The 22,148-nt window shown below is 45.6% G+C and overlaps 1 protein-coding gene across 1 annotated transcript in view; it reads right to left on the bottom strand.

Annotated features, from left to right (window-relative positions):
- ANTXR2 (ANTXR cell adhesion molecule 2) overlaps nt 1-22,148 on the bottom strand; it is a gene marked incomplete at its 5' end in the record, with an annotated part of 101,384 nt that overhangs the window by 40,409 nt on the left and 38,827 nt on the right. Inside the window, 4 exons of the mRNA XM_084266939.1 lie at nt 529-624; nt 1,649-1,690; nt 7,390-7,485; nt 10,909-10,987. Coding sequence (XP_084123065.1) covers nt 529-624; nt 1,649-1,690; nt 7,390-7,485; nt 10,909-10,987 — 313 coding nt within the window. The remainder of the gene's footprint in view (nt 1-528; nt 625-1,648; nt 1,691-7,389; nt 7,486-10,908; nt 10,988-22,148) is intronic.

The following is a 22,148-nucleotide window of genomic DNA, read 5'->3' as shown; positions in this document are numbered from 1 at the left end:
AAACTGCTTTCCAAATTCTATAGAGGCTGACGTGACTATCAAATCTGACATAAGGACGTGCCCATAAGGATGCACATTCTTCATTCTGTTTTAATTAACATGATGCTATCGTGTCTTTTCAAAGAGAGGCACTGTTGTCGCTGTGAGTTCCTCTGGGATCAAGCCTCTCCTTAGCGTCACCATTGTCAGTGCATTTAGCTGTCCCACAGTTGGAGGACTTATGTTTCACTGTAATTTCTTCCAAAACATTCAGAAAAGGCTCTCACTCTCTCATTAGCTTGATGGAAAGAGCGTGTCTTCAGGCAGCTATTTAAAGTTCCAGTCAAATGGAACTACTGAAAGCTGTTCTTTCATGGGCAAGGTCAAAATTGTTCAATACGGTGAAGAATTTTACCAGGCTTATGTCACTGGGAAGGAAGCACACATTATGCCCTTGTATTTTCAGAGCAATTTAAAAGTCTTTGTTTCCACCATTTGCAGCCTCAGAGAGCTTGTGTTTTAATGAATTGGCATCTGCATCATACAGACCTCCATCCTTTTAATTCCTCCAACTCCTCGTCCACCATAGTAGGAAGCATCCACTGTGGGCCATTTCTTGGTAGGCAAGGGCTCTTGTTCCTCTTCCTGTTGATAAATTGAAATAACGTTTACTTCACAAAGATAGTTTCCCCCCTTCTCTCCCCTGCTGTCTTTTTTTTATATTGCACTAGAGTTCAGAGGTAGTAAGTTTTCCCATGTTAAGTGAGAAAAATCAGATATTTAGGTTTCCAGAGTGTTTACCAATTCCCAAACAAAATCTGGTCGTGTTTGGAAGTATTTTCAGTGTTTTGCATGGGAAGAGCACTGGTGCTGACGGTTAGTAAAGTCCTGAATGGGGAATCTAACTGTATTCTCCTGACAGGCATTCATTTGCCTCATCCTTTTCCTTTCCTCTCACAAAAATCAGCAAATCACACACAAAGAGATTTGCAGCAGCTTCTCGTTCAGAAAATATAATGCCTTCAAAGAGCCAGATCATCAGCCCCACTCATTTGGATTCAGCAGACAGTGCTCGGCAGATCTGCAGATAAAGGTTACACCGCCGATCGCAGTTTCCTAAGCCAACCTTTGTCAAACTCACTCTTGGCTGCCTCAGCTCCATGAAGTGTGCCTCATCATGGACTTAACTGTCAGAGTACACTAGAGTACACTGCTCAAGCAGTTGGCTACATCAAGACCAAGGGACAAAAACTCCGGAGGCATCGGAAGATCCTCTAGTGCACTAAATGCCCGTAAGAGAGAGAGAATTCCATGGCATGCCAAAGCTGTGGTAAAACACTGTTCAAGTCTTATGTGAATCTTTAGACTGTTATACAAGAGTTCCTCAGTCTTTGTGCTTTCACTGCAGAATGGGAAGAACAATGTTCTGCTCTCTTGGGATAAAGCCCTTAAATATTTCTGTGGGGTTGGGCTTAGTTTATGCCACACTGAGATGGCTGAGGCAGAACAGAGGTCTGGAATTCGTCCATCCCGCACTCAGCTTACAGCTTCCCACGGGGCAGTTCTGTCTTCAGCAGCTGGGGCAAAGGGACAGGCTCGCAGCACAGGGAAGCAGAGAGCAGTGGCATCGCGTAACCCGCCTGAGGAGCGGAGCACCATCATACCCTACCTCTTTAGGAGCTGGCGGAGGTGGAGGGGGATCTTTGATGACCTGAAAGAGCCAAACATATAAAAGCATAAGGAATTGCACTGGCAGCATACAAACACCAACAAAATATTTAAAGAGTGAACAGTTTCCATCTGAGTCCCCCACATCTGCTTGCAAACTGGCAACTGCTGCTGCCAAGTCCCTTGGGTATTGATTATCAAGGCCTTCTGGAAATTAACACCATCCATCTAATAGAAAATAACATCAATTGACTGGCAGACACTCTTTGGGCAGACGTGTCTGCCACTTTGCTTCCTGACCGGATGAGACTCAGTCACTCTAAGTAACAGCCAGTGATGAAACCCTATGGAGTTAATTAGCAAGCCTGGGAGAAAAAGCATCCCAAGGTCTCTGTGAGGTCTTGCGGAATCTTGGGCCAAGATGCCTGCTTCATTGTGCCATGATGCTGGATGATTTCTGGCCCAGTGACAAGTGTGAAATGCCTTCTGGTAGCTCAGGCTTCACCTCTAGACGTCTAGATCACTTCCACAGATCTCACATTTCAGATCTAATAATTTAAGGATGTAGATCCTTGACGGTTCAGTGTGGAGTGCCTGCAAGTGGGAGTTACACTCACAGGGCTTCTTAAAATCCTTCTGGAATAGACCAGCTCTCAGGATCATTCACACAGGCCCATTTTTCAATCACTACCTACCTTTCTTCCCACTCCCTTTCTCACACACACATTGTAAATCTCAGGGAGTTCCCCAGTACTGACAGGAATCTACAGCGAGGGGAAGAGGAAAGCAGTGACCCTCTTAAATGATTAAGATGAAAACTGAAGCACAGGCATCCTTGCACAAGAAAGCAGGCCTGTAAGCTAAAAAGAAATACTTATGTGTTATTGAGCCCTTTTTTTGTGCTTGGCTGTTGTACAGAAATGACTGAAAAGCGCCCCACAAATATAAAGGAGTCTGTTTCTGCTGTGCCTTAGTATTATACAGTCACAACCAACACTGTCCATGATGACAAACACCAAAATGTCCTAGGACAGGACTTAGTATCTTAGCTGAAATGTGTCTTATTTTATTTCCATGCTATTAGTTATAGCACTCTCATTTACTCTACCACTGCCTGTAAATAATGCCAGTGTGTGAATGTATAGCATCATACATAAAAGAAACATATTTTTATTGACCAGTAATCTTGCTTTTCTTCTTGATTTACATTTCTAGTCTCAGTGCCACAACACAGTCACCAGCTACAGCCTAGACAAGCTGTGGACTTTTAGCACTGGAAACAGGAATTCTATCAAATAAGAGCATCATAGAATTGTCTTGGTAGGAAGAGGGACCCTTTAGATCATCAAGTCCAACCATCACCCTAACCCACCAACCACCACTAGACCATGTCCCTCAGCACATCTACCCGTCTTTTAAACCCCTCCAGGGATGGACACTCCACCACTTCCCTGGGCAGCCCATCCCAATGCCTGACAACCCTCTCTAAGAAGAAGTTTTTCCTAACATCCAATCTAAGCCTCCCCTGGCGCAACTTGAGGTTTTCAAAGCACAAATCCATTTATTTCTCACTGAAATCAAGTAAGAGACTGGAAATGGTAAAATGATACTTTAATATATTGAAGGGTCATCTTAGCTTTCTTTATTCCCCTTCGTACTTCCCTTTTGCCTGTCTCTAACAATTACCTGCAAGCCGTGCAGGAGGAAAGGCCAGGGAGATTATGGATTTATGTAAATACATCTTAAAAAGTATTACCACTCCAGTTCTGCGATTCTTAAGTCTCACCATCTCTCCTGAGCAAAGACTTCATTTCCAGAACCAGAATTTGCCCCAGTCAGTCACAGAAAACTCTCACTGGTTGGCTCTCTCTGGGCTTCAAAAGTCGTGAGTTGATGACATTCTTTGTTTGACTCCCTAACCACAGGATCTAATCCGCTGCCAGCTGCTAAACCCCCTGAAGTTATGGGGTAAACTTGATTTGAAGCTAACTAATACATTAATTAGCTGCTATTTCTAATAGCTGCACAAAAGGAAACTCGTTTCAAATATGACAGTGGTGTGAGAAAATAATCTGCTGTGAGTAGCAGATACTCACCCCTGCTGACAGAAGTGGAATGTAAATGCCTGCATCCTTATGCTTCCACAGGCTCCTCACACACTCACACACAGGTTACTTTCAGCCCTGTGTGATGTCACATGAAATCAGCAGAAAGCCATTTTTGAAAAGGAGAAATCTGAGGAACCCGTGGAGCTTCGGCAGAAAACACAATGCCAACGTGGTGTGAACCTGCACGCACTGAAGATCATAATCCTGCAAATAAACTTCCCTCAACTTGATTCAGATTAAATACAGAAGACTGTGAATAATGCTGCTTGTCTTCTTAATCCCACATAGAGCTGGATTACTTCTTAATTTGGGGGTTTTTATTATTATTGTCACCAGGCAAGGCTGCACCTCATTATTTAGTCGCAAGGAAGGAAGACTTGAGTTTGGAGGAGAGCCGATTTCTTAAATTAAAAAAAAAGTTAGTTGCTTCAGGCAACAGTCCTTTTGATCTGCTCATTAACACTTCTCAAGTGTTCGCATGATGTGGGCATTAGGAAATGTCAGCACCAGAGCCTGAAGCCAGCTTGATGCGATCATATGTTCTGATATTGAGGGAAGAGTGAAAGAACTGTCAGCAATGAACTGCCTTTAAAAAAGGCAGGGGGTGTGGAGAATAAGAAAAAGGAGTTCTCCTACCCCGAGCTCTGAGCGTCCACGGAAGGAATGCTGCCAGGAGGAAGGGGAGTGCCCCAGCTCCCGGCGCTCAGCGCTCTGCTGGCATGCGGCTCGCCTGGCTGCGGACGCTCGCGCTGCTCTGTCCTCAGTGGCTTTGCCCCTCTCTCATCCATCTGATGCCCAAGCATGGGATGGTTACACAGCCTGAGGGCTGCTGCTTTCTTCCTGCACTTTGTCCCATGAAACCAGACGTTCTGCTCTGCCAGGGAACTCAGAGGAAGGGAAGAGGAGAAGGTCCTGCCTGGCCATGATATGCTGCCTCTCTCGTCAAGGCCACTGGCAACAAATCCCAGAACTTCACAGTCAGCAGTGGCCACAATAAGCTGTGTGAGCACCTCAGGTGCAGGAGAGAGGGCAAGGAGTGGAGGCACAGTGTAACCATCTGAGGGGACGCACACGCCAGCAAAAAGGAAGGTGTCGGTACTTGGCAGTAGGTGCAGTTGAAACGCAGTATTGGAGCAGCAACTCCTAAAATTACCTTTTTTTTTAAAGAAACAAATAATATCCATGGGAGGTTGGAGGAACTGAGAGGGCACCTAACACAGAGTGCTGTGGCTTTATTGCGCCCATAGAAGTCAGGCTGCTTCTTAGTAATAACTTCGCAATCTGCAGCTCAAGACTTCTCTACCAAACAACCTTCCTGTATCAAACACTATGTCCAGGAAGGATGCTCAGGCTAGGATACTGTCCCTTGAAGTAAGCACCAGGGAGGAACTGACTTCAGCAGGAGTTCTCTTTTAGCTCTGTGCAGATGCAGCTCCACACAGGAGGTTAGCCCAGGCAGAACCCTGCATCCTGGGCACCACAGTGGTGTCTCTGCACTGCAGTAGAGGGCATCTGTTTTAGTTAATTGGATCCTAGCTTAGGTATTCCTCCACAGGTCTGCATGATGTGTTGATGCACACCTGTAATGTGTACATCCTTTCACTTGTAAGGACATAGGCTGGTGTAGATAGTATTTTAATAGATTATACTGGCACAGCTACCAAAAAGGCTAGAAATTAATGCTATGGAACTATACATTTTACTTCTTTTTTTTTTATGTAGACCTTTAACACACAAAAAAATCCCAGAAAGCACCTTACTGATTGTCACTGCAGAGCCATCACTGGCAATACCTGCCCTGGAGAGACTGGGATACTGCAGCCCCTCTTTACTGCCGTGAAAGGAAAAAGCATCCTGTGTGAAATTCTGCTATACCATGGGAACCAACTGCTGGTAAGCACTGACTTCTCAATGTGAAGAGAATTTCAGGGGGGTTTATGAGATTGTACATGTGTAAACCTGATGCTGACAAAAAAAACATCCACTTGGCAAACAACTGAAAGTGCAGGCACAACTGCAATACGATGTGATCCATTGCACTTCCAGCAGTAAGAGCCTGGTTCTGGGCTCACATAAATCAGACATGAGTGGATTACCTTCTGACAGTCACACTCAGCTAGTGAAAGCAACAGAATTTCAGTGAGGTAACTCATTCTGAGAGCTCTGTCAAACTAAAGGAACAAGAGTTCTCGTGATGCCCGGCAACTCAAAAGGAAGCGTGTGTGTCTTGGTGGGGAAGAAAACCTTGAGAAATGAGGAAAAGCACAATAGAAAATCAGGTCTTGAGAAAGGATATGATGATCCCTCTCTACAACTGTGAAGGAGTAGTGAAGCAAGTCAAAGTTTGCCCCTAATTAGCTGACAGAAGACACTGAAAAAAAGTTACTTGGTTTCTCTTAGATATTTAAATTATACTTTACATGCATATTTTTAAAATAACTAGACTTTGAAACTCAGAAATGTTTGCTTTTCTACCAGCATGAGTCTGCTGCAATATTATCTCCTTCATGCCCTCCATCTCCCTCTCACCCTGCCCCAGATGACAGATCTATGTGATATACCTAGCTGTAGCCACTTTTACAGACAGAAAATGTAGTCGCTGAGAAGTGTGGTCTCTGAATCAAGGTTAGCCAATTATTTTAAAACAGGAAAATAGGAAGCTTGCTTCTTACTGATTTCCAATTTTCCTTTTCTATGGGAAGGCTTATGATAGGAGGTGAAGTAAAATGGCTAACAGACAACCTCCCTGGATTTCTGATGGGACTGTACAGTGGAGAATGAGAGAGGAGAGAGTTGTCACGTTAAAGAGCGCTCGTAGTTCTTTCCTCAGAAATCTCAGACCATGAGGACACAGATGGGGGCTGAGGACTTGTTGCCCTACCATAGCCTAGGGCCTGACGGACTACGCCAGCACCTTTGATGACATGGGCTTCGGCACGGTCAGGCGAGAAGGCCAGCTCGTCCTTCCACGAGCCCAAAGAACACCCCAACAGCCTGCAGCAATCCCACTTCCCAAGTTATCAGCACTCTCATTGGGCTGGACAAGTACTATTAAGCAATTTAAAACCCCAACTCGCAAGGTGGTGAAAGGAGAGTTAGTGAAGCAGCATTGCTGGTGGCTGCTGGAAGGATAAAGATGTTCTCAGATGAAGAGGGATGCAGTGTGTGTGAGGGGTTATTCAGGCAATAGGGGATTTCCAATTTGAGAGCCCATAATAGGCTGCAAATACTGACTTTAGTGATAGTACTTTTTGATTGGTCCTTGATACCAGGATAGCATCTGCCATAGCCAACCACCTTCAAATAACAGAGAAAAGTCTTTTATCAAAGATTTCACAGAAGTGTAACATGTGCTGCCTCAGCAGAAGCCAGTGAGCAGCACCCAGCATGCCAATGCTGGTTCATGTGCATGCAGGTCTCAGAAAGCCAGAAGCACTGCTCAGAGTGCAGTCCAAGGTTAAAGCTGGTCTCATCTTGCATTTATTGCGTATCACTGATGAAAGAAAACTCCCTCAACAGATGGCATATGTCACATGTAGCTCTCTTTCTTAACCTAATTCCCCTGGTATCTCTGTTTCCCAACACAGTATGAGTTATAGCCATGAGTCACACATCCAGTCACTTCTTTACTCACCACTTTGCAGCAGAGGGGCCAGAACCACCACAGCAGACCCAGCGCCGCTAACAGCAACAGCACGAGAACTGCAATGAGCGCTGCTACTCCACTGGACTGTGAGGAAAGCAGAAAGACCGTGTCAGTGGATGTCGCCAGTGCCTGGTTTTCCCACTTACCCCAGATAGCTTCCAACTGGCTAACACAAATCACAAACAAATCATTCCCACTCACTGGACTCTGTTCTCACCACAGAGAACTTCCTCACAAGGATCAGGAAGGGGGTCTTGGCCTAACTCATGTTCAGCACAAGTTCAGTGACACCCTCTGCTCTGCGTCTCCTCAGTTCCATGAGTTATGTAGGAGGTAAACAAGGATGCTTCAACGGGAACCGCGTGTCACAGCAACTGATCTTTCAACACTAAGAGGAAGGAGGTGGTGAGGTGCTGTTCCTTTTCCCATTCCCTACATATTCTGGGGTCCCAGGTATTCTGAGGGCTGAACACAGTGTGCTGCAGCACTGATGGACACATTGAGAATGACAAGCCTTTGGAAACTACTTCTTCTACCTACCCGTAAACCTAAATTCACGTTCAGTCAGCCATGGGAAGGGGCCCAGCGTGCCCCAGTGCAAGGCAGTGGATTCATTGGGATGTAAAGCTGATATTCTCCAGATCAGCACGAGGCCCAGCTCCCAGAAACGAAAGGGCACACTGACTGCTAATAAATGAGCTGTTAGACAGAACCAGGGAGTGTGTCCTCCCAGGTCTGTGGGTGAGAAGTGCCCTTCTCCCATGAGTACACAGGTCTGCATGGGCTGGAGGGAGGAGGCTCTACTAACAGTGTGTATGTAGGGCTGTTACGCTGACCGCTGACACACCCGAGGCACTCGGCCTGTACTGGCTGTAGCCCACTAAATCCCCGTAACTGTGCCGTCTGAACCCGAAGCCACCATCCTAAGAAGTTCTGGACAAGCATTACTGCTTCTAGCACTATTGCTTTCAACACAGAGATGAACAGCCCATCTCCCACCACCTCAAACCCACATCCTGCAGACACTCTTCTCCTCACATGTGGTGCTCTGTGCTGCTTTAGAGCAACGCTCAGAAAAACCCAACAGCGGCCTGAGGAAAAGAGAAGCTCTTTAGACTTCAGCTGGGGAAGGAGGAGGCAGCCCAGGGAATCACTGAGGCTGGAGCACAGCTTGAGGAACCCTGTCAGGGTGGGAAGAGCTGCACTGGAGATAGGCCATTGCAAAGGGAAGGTGAAACAGCTTTACTCCACCTACATGTAAATGCAGTGGCAGGTACGTGTTTACCAGACACAGGTGAGATGTGTGCCTCAGCCCCTAGATGCAGCCTGTTCGTTTGTTTTCAGTGCAGCAGTGTGCGTGGGGAAGGCTGTAGATTGTAACTTCCATACACCAACTAGCCATCAGCTGCTCAGCTATCAGAATTAGTGGAACAATTCTAGCAGTGACCCACTTCTTGCAGTTGCCCATCTGCTACTATGGAAACCACAGTTCTTGTATGGAGCTGTCTTTGCTGCAATGTGTATGAAAGGGGAAAAAAAACCCAGAAAAAAGGCAGGATGATCAGAAGTATGACAGTTTTTCTTGTCAGTGCACATCTGTACTCATTCTGTTTCCTGTTAGGGAAAACTTCTGACTACAGAGAAGCGCTATTGAGAGTACAGCAGAGGGGAGACAGCCGTACACAGCAATTTGGTATGATCTGCTTTGCATCAGTGCTTTGTTTTTACCCCTCTGCAATCATAGCAGTTTTTAAGGGGGCACAGGGACAGACTTAATATGTGCTGCTTTCTCCAAAAGGACTGAGATAATAAGAAAAGTATCTGTTAGTCTCCAGCATCCTGCCATGACTGTACTCTCCTTACATTACCATGCTGAGAGGCTGCTTCAGCATGCCTTGGTATAAGGTGGAAATGCTTCTGAATGATAGAGAGACCCTTAAACAGAGTAACTTGATTTAGGCAGTGTGTGTTCCCCCAGTTCATTCAGGCTTTCTTCCCAAAACTGAAGGGCTGAACTGAGATTCTTCTGATTTCTGTGGTTACCCAAGTACTTCATTCTTTTATTTTCTTTTAGGTTAATTACCTATGAGTGGTAAAAATACCATTGGAAAAATGCACACTGATGAGCAGAAGGTACTGTTCTGCATGCTTCTAAGCCTGACAGGAAAGCTGCACTAAATTCACACTTTAAATGAGGCAAATTTAAAGCAACACAGTATCCGTGCGCAGCATGTTTCCCAAAGCTCCATGCCTACAGAGCAGTCTTGTGTCTAACTGCACAAATTTTAACTATACTGACTATGTAATATGAAAGACAGAACAAATTAGTGCAGAGCAGAAATGTGAGATTACAAGTGTTAGATATGAAGTTAGAAGAACCCTAAGTATGTGGGTTATCCTGGAAGCTGTTTGTATCTCTTTTCTAAGCCTATGATAAAATCATAGCAGGATGTTTGCACTGTCTTAGCTGTAACTAGGCTCTGCTGAGGTACTCCTCCAGCCTGTGCTTTGAGAAAGACCATCTTCCCTCATGAACAGAGCTGAGATCATGCACACCTTCCTCAGGCACCAAAGTTACACAGGGTTATAACCACCTTGCATAGGCAGGACAGAGTCCTCACGTTCTGCTCGGTTCAGCCTGCTCCCACCAGTGCTGCTCAGGGGAGCTGGGATGGGACCTGGCTCTCAGGACATCAGTGTGTTCATCAGCAAGTCTCTGATGGCATGGAAGCTTCCTGATACTTGTAAGGTCACAGCAGCACTGTGCTAAGGCATTTCTTGTCATGTATTTAGCAAAGAACACTTCACAAATTGGAGAGAAATATAAGCCCCAAACAGACAGGGAACAGAGACACTGCTTGATCTCAGGGCAGTGCTGGCTGAGGTTGCCTGGGAGAGGATCTCCCAGTGACTTGATCTCTATGTGGAGTTCTGCATCTGGTCTAAGTCAGGAGCCCCTGAAGCAGCTAGTGAAAGAGATGGAGCACCAATGGAAGGAGAAACCCTTATAAGAGAGCCTGTGTCAGAAAGCAAAGGTAAATCTCCAAGCCTGGCACGTTAAGAGATGCCTTTCATGTGTTATTGGGAAGGTATGTACAGCTATAGTTTGCCACCTTAATAGCAAGAATTAAGGGAACTAGTTTGTATAACTGCAGGAAAAACCTTCTGTACACACTTCACTGGGGAGTTAAACCAGCTGAAAACTCTTTGTTGCAAATAGTGGTGTTGTAAATCAGATTCTGAGTGTGTCTCAAAACAGAGAGACAGCAACTTAGAACGTACATATACACACCAACGTATTAAGAAATCATGTATCACTAGATTATCTATGTTCTGTTCGTATCTGCACATGTATTTTTTTTTATTTGGGTGGATTTGCACATTCTGAACATCTGGGGCACCCTGCCATGCATTGAGGTTCTCCACACTGAGAGATTATGCAGGGCTAAACCCAAAAGAAACTGGACTGTGGGGCTGTGCACTGAATGATGTCAGCCATTTACTTACACACTCTGAAGCGGTGATTGTTAGTGAGCTGGACATGAAAGACTGCCCTTCATTCAGACTCACCAAAACTTCCAGAGTTCTGGAAAGAGAGAGAGGAAAAAAAAATACATCAGGCACAAGACAGTCGATAAAAGCACAGACCTGCTCCAGAGGCACTCACACACACACACAGGCTCTGTTAAAAGTGAAGAGTTCCAAGAGAAGGAAACAGGAGCCTGGGCCTCCTGCACTAGACCTCGAAGTGACAAAACTGATGTGAGAACTTTGTTTCTAGAAACCTCTGATGACTTCTAAGTGATTGAGATACTGAGCAGCTGCTAGGGTTGGACCTTGTGGCTTGCAGAACCCTCTTTCTGGTCACTTCAGACTGAGCTTTCTTTCCCTCTCTTCACACTGCCTAAAATGAACACCACAGTGTCTGGCAGGTACCACGCTGATGACGGCCTGGAGATCGTTTCACTCTCCCCACCAGAGAGCTGTCTCAGGCAGAGATCATCCCTTCTCTAGGCCATGCAGCATAAAATGCACCAAAAAGTTTTACATAAAATAAACCAAAGTTCAGCTGTAAAAACAACATTGTTTTGTCTGCTCCATAAGCATCTCTTTAGTCATACGCAGACATTATGGATAAAAATGTCGGATAATTATAAATGGTCAAGACTTTCTATAAATAGCACGTAAACACTGCATACACATAGTGTGCGGTTTACATTCTACAAATTAACCCTAGAAGAAAACAACACATGGTGAATGTTAAACATAAGAAGACTCTTCAGCTTCTCTGGCTTGGATTCCCAGGATTCAGACAGTTTATATTATGCATAGACGTAATTAAATAAGAATATAGATATCCCTGAACTAAAGTGATTAATCATTTAAACCGTTCTTCTATGTCATGAGCTCCTATTCTGGCACAAGCGCTTCAGTCAGTGTGGAGCTCAGAGCTGTTTTAACTCATTTGGCTAATTCCTTTTTCTCTTTCACTAAAAATCAAGGAAGCTGCTCCTGCTAAACTCATTTTTAAATGATCCGTGTTATGAATAATTGATCCAGCAGAAAGAATAACGCCAATTCACTTCTAATTGTTCCTGGAATCAGTGAATCAGCGGGGCTGCTGCATCCCTCATCCCTCCCCAGGGAGGGCGGGCAGACCCCGCGCACTGGGCAAGGGCAGACCCCACACCGCGCCCAGAGGGGTGGGGGGACAGACACACACACACCCCCCCGCCTCCCACCCCCAGTGATAACACGGAGCCACGGCGGCAGCTCCGAGCACCGCACACACCTGCTATGCTGGGGCTGCCCGAGCAGCCCCCCCACAACAGCCCCTTCACGGCCGCGATGCCGGGGGTGTGGCAAACACAATTTGCCGCTATGAGCTTGGTAAGTCCTGGCTGAAAGGCACAAAGTTTGTCTCATTTAGCTGTTAAAAAGTGATGCAATTTTTTAAGACTGCCTTTGCTAGCAAACTGAGCAAAACAGGAACGTGAAAGACGTGGATAAAGCCTTCAGAAGAGCATCTTAACCCATACTAAAGAAAAGGACTGTTGCCCAGCTATCTTGTGCATCTTGAAAGTTACTTGGAACCCATGAGACTGAAAAGCTTTCTACAAGAGCTGAGAGGACTGACGCCCGTGCATACACCTTGCCATAGAGCTGGCCTCTCTTTACCTCCACTGACCAGCTCCTCTTAAACAGGGATTACCCAAAGAACTGACAAACAGTATTGTTACTACTGTCTTCCACTAGAAAAGGCAACTGTGAATTCCAGCCTCACCAAAAAGATGTTCACTAGACAGATGTGCTCTGCAGCTCCAAGAGCTGCGTTCCAGCTCCATGCACTTATCCAAGTATTTTACCAGCGATTTAGGGGAAAAACAGCAAGCAGAGATGCCTGCAATCTGTTCTCTTAGGCAACATGCCCGAGTCCCAGAGAGGGGCTGTGCTGAGCAGGCAGGGTCACCAGGACCCAACTTCAGCGCATTTTGCTTAGCTTGGGGTTGGGGTCACACTCGGCACCCAGGAAGTGACAAATAAGCAATTCCTGCTGGAGTGTGTGAGCTGGTGGAAAGACATCCTTGGAAGGGGCACAGAAATCTCACTCCAGCAGAAGCAGCCAGGCAAAAACTCACCATTAACAAGAACAGAAGCGTTCCACAAAGTCTGCTCAGGCCAGTTACTGAAGGCCAGCTGTTAGGGACAGTTACAAAAATGGGGAGCTTACCCGTATTTTTAGAAGCTAGAGAGCTCCTGTCATGCTCCAGGAATGAACTCTGCTGTCAGTGAGGTGTAGGGACCCAACCCTTGTGCCCAGCAACGTCTGGGTGCAGTGCTCACCAGTGCCCAGGCCCCAGGACGGGCATTGGTAACACGTGTTACCGACAGAGCCCATCCAAGGCTCACTGGCTCCCTGGAGGTCGGGGTCCTTCGGAGATGCTCAAACCAGCTCAGAGCTGTGCCAGCCTGTGTTACCAGGTGATATGTCTGCACCTTCAGGCCTCTGCTGATCCTTGTTTCTACAGACCAGAGAACACAATTTAGAGGGTTATGAGTCTGCAGAGACTTTTCGTGACAGGCTTAGGTCCTGAGGGGAGGAGCAGCACACACTTCGGTCTGCTGGCCATCTGACCGTACCTGCAGTGTCCCTGGTGCAGGCTGTCAGGAATGCCTCAAAAATGCCTCCACAGGCACTGAAGGCCTGGTTTTATCAGGCTGTTTGGCCAGATCTCCTAGCAATTATCTATGTGATTTACATGACTGCACCCATAGGATCTTAATTGTTTTCTGAAGACTCACAGAAAATTGCCTCCCTTTCTGCTGAGAAAGAGCGAGAAGAGGAGGTGTCCCACCTAGCACCGAAACAAAGACCGTGCAGGCCTGAGGCCCGTGTCTGATCCATTGCTGCACTCGATGCACTGTGAATCTGGTCACAGGTGAACAGCAGAGCTGCCTGTGAGGGCAGACTGTCCCTAAAGGAAAACAGACCCTTTGATACAGCCCTCCTTTTGCAAGGAAAGGTTAGACTAATTTCATACTAGCACAGAGCAAAACCCAGTGCTGAGCTCTCGAAAGCTGCTGCAGACAGAGCATCTCCTCAGGTCAACCCTCAGTGAAAACCACAAAGAATCAGTAAGCATAAATGTTGATGTTGCTGTAGCAACCCAGGAAGACATCCTCCAAAGCCCAGCGAAACCCTCACTGCTGAGTGACACATTCGGGTGGCTCACAGTGTGGATTTCACATCTCGCACACGGGAAGGGGAAGCAGACCCTGCGGTAACGACCCAGAGTTCCAAGTGTCAAGGCCCACACAAATACCCAGGCCTTCTTGCAGTTACACCCACAAACACAGCGAGTCCAGCAGTTTCTCTACGTTCAGCATGGAGGACATGGCTGCAGGAACAAGCCTCCAGGGAAAGGCAAGTGTAGCCCTTCACACTGTTCTTCAACAATGTAGCAGTGCCCAAGTCCAGCATCTTCTGATGGCTTTTAGCCAGGATGCTCATTCCTGTCTCCTGATGGCTTCTGACACAGCACTTGAGTAAAGGGGAATCAGAGCCATGGCAAACTGGAGCTAATAAGCATGCGTAATTAACATGCTGTGCAGACACTCACAGACTCTATTGCTTTTTACATACCACATGGCTAACGTGCAGTCTTCCAGGTCTGTACGTCTAAAGCTGTTTATTTGTAATAGGAAAAACTGCGGGGTCTGTTTACAGTTCAGAGCCCCTGCTCAGCGCGGAAGGGATTTTCCTATGTTTCATCTGTGGAGTATCCCTTTTTGGACAGGAATCAATCCTGGAAAACTGGAGAAAGCTTTTTTAAAATGTTCTTTGTGACCAGAGCAAACCACAGGACTTTCCCAACTTTAAACTGCATCAGTCCTGGCCCACTGGCCATTCTACTAAACAATTAACCAACAAAATGTAACTTGAGAAGAGCCAACAATTACGATTCTTTCTCTCCTTTGTGTCCACTGCCGTTTCATTGTTAGAGAAGAGGAGCGTGGCCTGCTGCCATATGTCACTACAGCTCCGGTCTAAAGAATTTCATACCCTATGAAATACAGCTGACATTTCAATCCACAGTAACCTATTTGCAAAGTATTCATTTGCTCCTTACTTTATGAGTATCCAATAAAAGACTGCCATTTTATGACCCATTAAAAAAGATGAAAAAAAAATTAAATAAAATTGTGAAAGACATTTGCTGGAAGTAATAAATAATTTACCTCCAATTTTCACGCACTGAAAATTAAACTGGCAACTGCTCAAAAAGTTATTAAAATTATGGTGACAAAGGTATTTTAGAATCAAGTGCTAGCATTAAAATAGCTGAAATGCTGTACAAAGTAGGAAGGGAATAAATAGATCTACGTGTGTATTTAGAAGGATGCTTTTCCTTAAACAAACCCACCGCCGTGGGTTAATATATAGCTTCATTATACAGTTAATATTGGTAAGTCAGTGTGTGTGTGTATGTGTACTAAATAGATCTATACATATATCTGCATCTCTGTGTGTGCTTGCATGCACAAATATATGCCCAGAGCACATAGATATATATGTGTACACAACATATATATATGTATGTTCCACACACTGGGAAATTGGTAACCATGGCAGGAGAAGGGTTTGGTGGAATAACTGATTTTAAATGTCCCTTTCTGCATGCCTGTTGCTTTAGCCCTATGGAATCTGCCATCTCTTGTGCACCCGCCTGGCAGCACAAAGGGGCGCCACCATGACCATACTTCATTTTGACCAACTTGGGTTTGAAATCATTGGCCATCATCTGCTGGGGACCAGCCAAAGCACAGAGCATCCTTTCCCCTGTTCTGGGTCAACAGACACTCCTGGACCACAGCTCTGACTGCTTCTAGGGACACGTCCTTGCAGGTGGATGAGGCAACACCGAGCCACTGAGGAAGGGATTTCAAGTCCATGCTTCCAGGTTTGTTGCTTTTCCTAAATAAAAGCCTCAGCTGCACAGACACAGCAAGTTCCCTAGGAGCAGGGTTACAAACCCCGCCTGCCAAATGCTCAGTGCAGTTTCACTGTGCCAAGCAGCATCTCTGCCTGGGAAGCACAGGAAACGCTTTACTCCAGCTGATGGGAATTGTTCTGGGGACAATTAATACTCTGCACTTCCAATAAATGGTCAGAGTTGTTTTCCTCCCACCACACAGGCATAAAAAGGAGTATTTTCCCAAGGGCAGCACAATCTAAGCTCTATACAAATAATGGTTTGGGGGTTGGTAAATAATTAGTACAAAGTCTTCCCCCACTCCACCCTTCTTGGTGTAGCTCAGCACTGACATGAATTAAAGGATCCCTTCTTGTTACCCCACAACTATCCACCTTTCCCAGGAGTGTCCAACGCACTGTCTGTTTGGGTTTGGCTTTACCCAAGTATTGCTGCTGAGAAGTGCTAGTGAATCTGAAAGAATGGGAAGCCAGCAGTGAATTAGCTCTGATCTCATGGAATCATGGGAACGTGCAGTAACAGGGTATGAAATGTCATTATTATGTTAAATTAGTCTATTAATTCAGCTCAGGATACTATGTCCACTGCATAATATTAAGCACTTAGTTCTGCTCATGCACTCTTTCTTAATGCTCTGGGAACACTGTGTGCCCTATTGAGGAACGTGAAGGACTGCATCAGAAATTACTACTGATCTTAACATCAGATCCATATGTCTTAGGAGCCAGTTAGCCTATACAATTCATTGAGGATGTTTCCATCTGTGAATAGTTCCCATTATAATCCAATTGTGTCAATGTAAATGTATTTCTAAAATATTTTCAGAAGTTAATATTTATAACAGACATTAAGGGTAATCCAGCAGTGTTTGTGGTTTCCCACTACCTGAGTTTATTTCTGTAGCAGTTTTGGAGGGGAGAAGTTGTACCCTGCAAGTAACCAGCAACTGGTAACTATACTTTGGGGAGGGGGGAGAGGGAGTGGGGGGGAGAGGGAGTGGGGGGGAGGTGTTGGGTTTTGTTGTTGTTGGAACAAAATGCTTGCAAAGGGGAAAAGAAAAAAAATGCTTAAATGCTGGGGCTGAAAATAAAAACTAAGTTCAGGTGAGACTTTGCAGAAAACAGAATGGGTCCAGGTGGGAGACAACCTGATTTACATCAGCTCATCAACTCTCCTCAGCCAGTGTTACCTGGGAGGAGCAGCTGCCTGCACTGGAGGATGATGTTAATGCCAAGTCAGGGGGCCTCATCAGCCATGAGTGCAGCGTGATGAAGCTCTCCAGTCACCCCAGCACAGAGGCTCTGCAGGCAAACACAGGTGAAAAGAGTCGGCCTTGGAGATAGTGTCCCACCGGCCAGCGAGCAGGAGGCACTGCTGCAGCTGACAGGGCAGCAGGAGGTTAAAAGGGGGTAAGCACTTCTCACTTCCTTTTTGTTGGGTTGGGGCTATTTTGGATGTTGTGTTAGAGAGCTGCTCAGCTGCTGTGCCCCGGGGTGATGGAAAGGCTTTAGGAAGTGCAGTGTTTGGATGGCTGATCCCTCCTTTTGCCACAGCAGACTGCCACTGTTCCTCTGTCAGCACGTTGGAGAGGTAACTACTGGTGTGGACTTGTTGTGCTTTTGCCTTTCTGTAGTACTGAGTGGTCTTACCTGGGGTGCAAAGTGTCTTTGTCAATAGGTAACCTCTCAAGTTGAGAAATCCCACTGAATCCTAATTTTAATTGCTCCCCTTTTCTGTGGACAAGGTGGTGTTCAAGCAGCATGTAGTCACAATGTGGTTTTACAGGCTAAGGACAAGGCTTTTTAAATGGGTCCTTAAGCCCATGCTTCAACACTTCTCCAAACTGCCTGACTTTCCAGGGACTAAGAACTCATCATGCTCGTTGCCCCTTAGACTAATGAGTAGTTTAGTTCTCTGGTGAAACTGATCGCTTAGTTTAATTGTCACAAACGTTGTGGGGAGTCTATTTAGTTAATGCCACCTCAAAAAGAATGTAACTCATTAACTGGGAACAGAAAATGCTCAACAAAGCCTGTGAAAGATTATTTCTTTCTCAAATGACTGAGAGATACACAAGTCAAATCCACAGCTTGCACACTACTTCCCTCCTTTGGTACTAACTCTCTGTGCTTGCAACACATTTTCCAAACCTTTATCTTAATCAGCAAAGGAAAAAAGTAAGAAAGAATAGTAATTCCAGACACAGAGAGCAGCAGCAGCCATTATCTCCTTCACCTGGTTTTCAGCTCCTTGCTTGCAAGTTACAAGAAAACTCAATTCACGTGCTCTACAAGGAACCTGGCCAAGCTATGGACCTGTCTGGACAAACAGGTTGCGTGGTATGTTTATCTGCATGCTCTGGAAACCTGTGGCTCTGTGTATTGGGTGTCTGCATACACCTCGTGGGAGATGCGCCTGGTGTGACCTGAGAAAAGCATCCCTTGAAGAGGGGTTTAGGCTCAGTTTGTAATGACATGCTCAGCGTTTTTTAGCTTGTCTACTTGGTATTGTCTTTCCATCTGGTAGAAGGAACGCAGAAAGACAAAGGCTAATTTTAACTTACAATTGTTACTGAGTTACTAAATACTGTGGTGTTGATGAGCACAGCAGAGATCTCTGGTCCTTAAACACGTGTGCTGGGGATGGGGAGGTACCACAGCGGCTGCAGCTGTCTGCCAGGCCAATGCTGAGCCAGTAAGAGGTGGAAACTGGTGCTGGGTTAGGGCTAAATGTTAGTTTAGTGCCTGCTTGTTTTTCTGATGCTCACAGTGTTGCAAGTACAACTGTGTAATCTTAACAATAAGTTAATGACACTTTTTGTGTGGGAATGTAAATCTGCTTATCGTTCACGCCCAGCCCCCACCCGCACACACTTCCCAGGGCGTTCATATGCCTCCTCTGAGAGAACTAGTGGTACTGTATCAGCTCTCTTTCTATTTAGATATTTATTTCATATTTGCTCGACGAATCGGGCCAATGTTTTTGAAAGCACATTTAACTATACCATATGCCTACTTAAATCATCCCTATCAAACAAGTTGTAGGATGACGCTCTGGTTCATTCTGTTCTGTTTTCCCTTCCTTCACAATGTGTTTATGTATATTTATCCAATTTGTTCTGTTCCCCTTGCCAAATTGCAGGTTTGAGATCTCAACTATGCAGGGGCAGCTGTGCTATTGTTGATGCCTTACAAAACAAAGGTCACAGACTGAGCCTGTATCACTACAACTAATGACAGCTGCATGTTAACCATTATGGTATAGGCACAGAACGATCAGGGTTCATGGACCCTCAGAAGCAGAAATAAATCTTACCTTGCCCTTTGGTAAGCAAGACTTCAGGTCTTGTTTTTACAAGTAATTTTTGTGCAAATAAGCCTCTTGCAAAATATCCTGCTGTTTATTCAATTACTGACCCAGTTTCTCCTTCCATCTGGGGGGAAAATGAATTATACAACCCCCCCATAAAAAGCCAAAACCGGAAAAAGCAAATGACAGCTGAGTTGGAAGGCATGATTCCTTGTGCATGTAACAGAGATTAGACTTTCTCTCTTCAGAGGTTGGTAAGAATTACCAGCTGTTCCAGCTGAGGAAGCTACTGACCATGTAAAGAAACAAGCTACCAAAGGAAGGCTGTTTGCAAACCTAACCCAGCAACTCCGAGTACTGAAACAGCAGGGCAGGACTGTTTCAAATGCCCTTTGTTTAACTAAGAGATCAATCTGCAAGGCTTGTCAGTTCCAAACTGTGTCCCTTGGGTGGCCTGGCACATTATCTCTTCTTCACCTGCTGCCTTTCAGACCAGAAGCCAAGAGCCCAAAGTTACTGAAAAGGGTGTTTTGTGGAGCCCCATGTAGCTCTTGAAACACCAAAGAAGAGGGAAGGCAATCGCTGGAGCAGGCTGAGATGGGGTGTGTGTCTCAGAGCTGTGTCTGCTGACTGTACAGCTGGCTCTGAGACAGCCTGTCCAAGGCTACTTCACCAGTGTGCTGTTAATTATTTAAAAGAGAGCACTGGGGAAACTACCATCACATCTGTCACCCACATGCAGGCAGAACCTGTGCTCGTTGCAGGACCAGATGTGTTTGCTTGAAACATGCACTAACTAGCTACTTAATGGGTTAGAATTATTAGCCAGAAGTTAATTAGTCAAACATATTAAACACAAGTTGCCTTAAAAAAGACTCGCTTCTTTAACACTGCTTTTACTTATTTAGAACCACCACTGACCACAGGAAACAAGAGGGGGAAAGTAAATCTCCTATAAAGGGCCTGCAGTGCAGCACAGATTTAGGAAATCTGATCACAGGGCACCAATGGAAGCTGCAGTGCTCCAAGCAGTGGCCTTAACCGTGTGCCTCGACACCAACAGCTATACCAGCAACGTGTTCCAGCAAGCAGGGAGGCTGGGATAAGGACCTACAGGTGTTGAGGAAGAAAAGGGAATTAACAGTGGAAAGAGTTTTTGTGTTTGTCTTACTTTTTTCCTTAGTAAAGTCAAGCTGGAAAAAGGATGGCCTTGCTGCTCCTGCATACGTGGTATGTGTCCCTGAGGGTGCAGGCACTGCCACAGTGCTCTGGAACACTGCTGGCTAACGCAGCGGGCTCGTGCCTCCCAAGAGATTCAAAAGTCATGTCTTGAGTTTCTGGCTCCCAGGTCACATCACAGGAAGCAGCTGATGGAGTAAAGGCAGAATATGCTCTCTCTTTGGTCTAGTCAGGGCAGGGGGGAGTAGTTAGGAGGCTTTGTTAGACACCTGCCATGACAGCCTTTGTAGAACACATTTCAGCTGCTCTCCAATGAGGTAACTGGCAGGATGGGGCCTGCAATGAGGCTTTCCTGTGTCTGTGCTCTTCCTCTTAATCCTGGTGCTGGTATTAATGAAAATGAGAAACCACAGAGCAAGACTCAAAGTGCCTTTGTGCTTCCTCTTGATATCAAGGGATTGTTTCCCAAGAAGGCAGGAACTCAGGGCGAGAGTGCCCATGACAGCTCTGGCATGAATGCTGGGCCTTCAGCTCATTTTAGTTGTTGCCTGTATCTGCCACAGAGAATGTGCAAGGCCCCTAAAACAGTGAGCAGGAACCTCCTGGTGTCTCCTGTAAGCTGCAGTGAGTTGTAGATACTCCTACAATACTGTTCCACTTAGAACAGTTTGTCAGAAACCTGTAGGCAGAAATGCACCAGACTCACAAGTCTGCTACAGGCTCTTCAGAAGACACAACTGTGGCATTCCTTAAGCCCCTCTTGAGCGATGCTGAGAGAGACACTTCTACTTCGAAGCGGGTGGTTAATTCCCACTGTCCTCAGCCTTGTACATAATGCACAGCACAAAAGCAGAGCAGAGAATTCTGCCCTAAATCTGTACTTCAGAGATTAAGCTTATGGTACCAAAGTTTTAGCTGAAGAGAGAAACGCTTGCCTACATCAGGCCATCAGAGGCTACAGAAAGCAGTGTAAAAAGGAGTATGTTCTAGCACTAGCTCGAGCAAGAGCAGAGGGCAGGTAGTGTGAGTTGTCAAACACAAGCAGCCAGGTAGCATTATTAAGTATTACAGGGCCTGCTTCCTGCTGTGGAAAAAGCAATCAAACCTCCAGCAGTGAGACAGGCTCCCCAAAAAAGAGTTTATTTGCCTGTGTGGAGAAGGTGAGAAGCTTAAGAGGAAAACACTTGGATGCAATAGGTGGTTAAGCCAGTTCCTGAAATAGGTTGTTTACGGGTTGAAAGTGCTACATAAAATAAGGAGGCTGTTACTACTTTCTTCCTTATATCCTTATTCCAAAGGGCTAAGGGATAATATCTGAGTTGTAACAGATCAAAAGGAAATCAATGATAAAGCAGAAACAAAAAATTAAAGCTTCAGAAGTGCCAGTGCAGGAAGCACATGGTGCCCTCAGTGTCTGAGCTGCCACCCTCTTCACAATGAGTGCCGAGCAGGCAAAGCAACTGTTCTCAACAGGAATCGTGGAGACTTGAATGAGACAGGCTCCTCCTGTGAGTAAACTGGTTAAAAGCCAAATAAAAGGATGTCTCAAGGTAATGTTTGCAGCTCAGAAACATAAAGCCATGTGCTTAGTCCTGGAGATCTTTTCCCACTGTGTTTTCTTTCTAGGGAAAAAGGTTTTTCTTACAGTGGCAAGAGTGAGAGATTGGTTCCCCAGCTATGTTCAGACTCTTACAAGACTTGCTCAAGAAGGTTAATTTTTCCTGCAGTAACTCCTTATTGGAATGCCTGGATAGGAAGTACATT

The sequence above is a fragment of the Gallinula chloropus genome (genome assembly GCF_964237585.1).
Source record: "Gallinula chloropus genome assembly, chromosome: 7".
Taxonomy (NCBI): domain Eukaryota; kingdom Metazoa; phylum Chordata; class Aves; order Gruiformes; family Rallidae; genus Gallinula; species Gallinula chloropus.
This window is presented reverse-complemented; position numbering and strand designations above follow the sequence as displayed.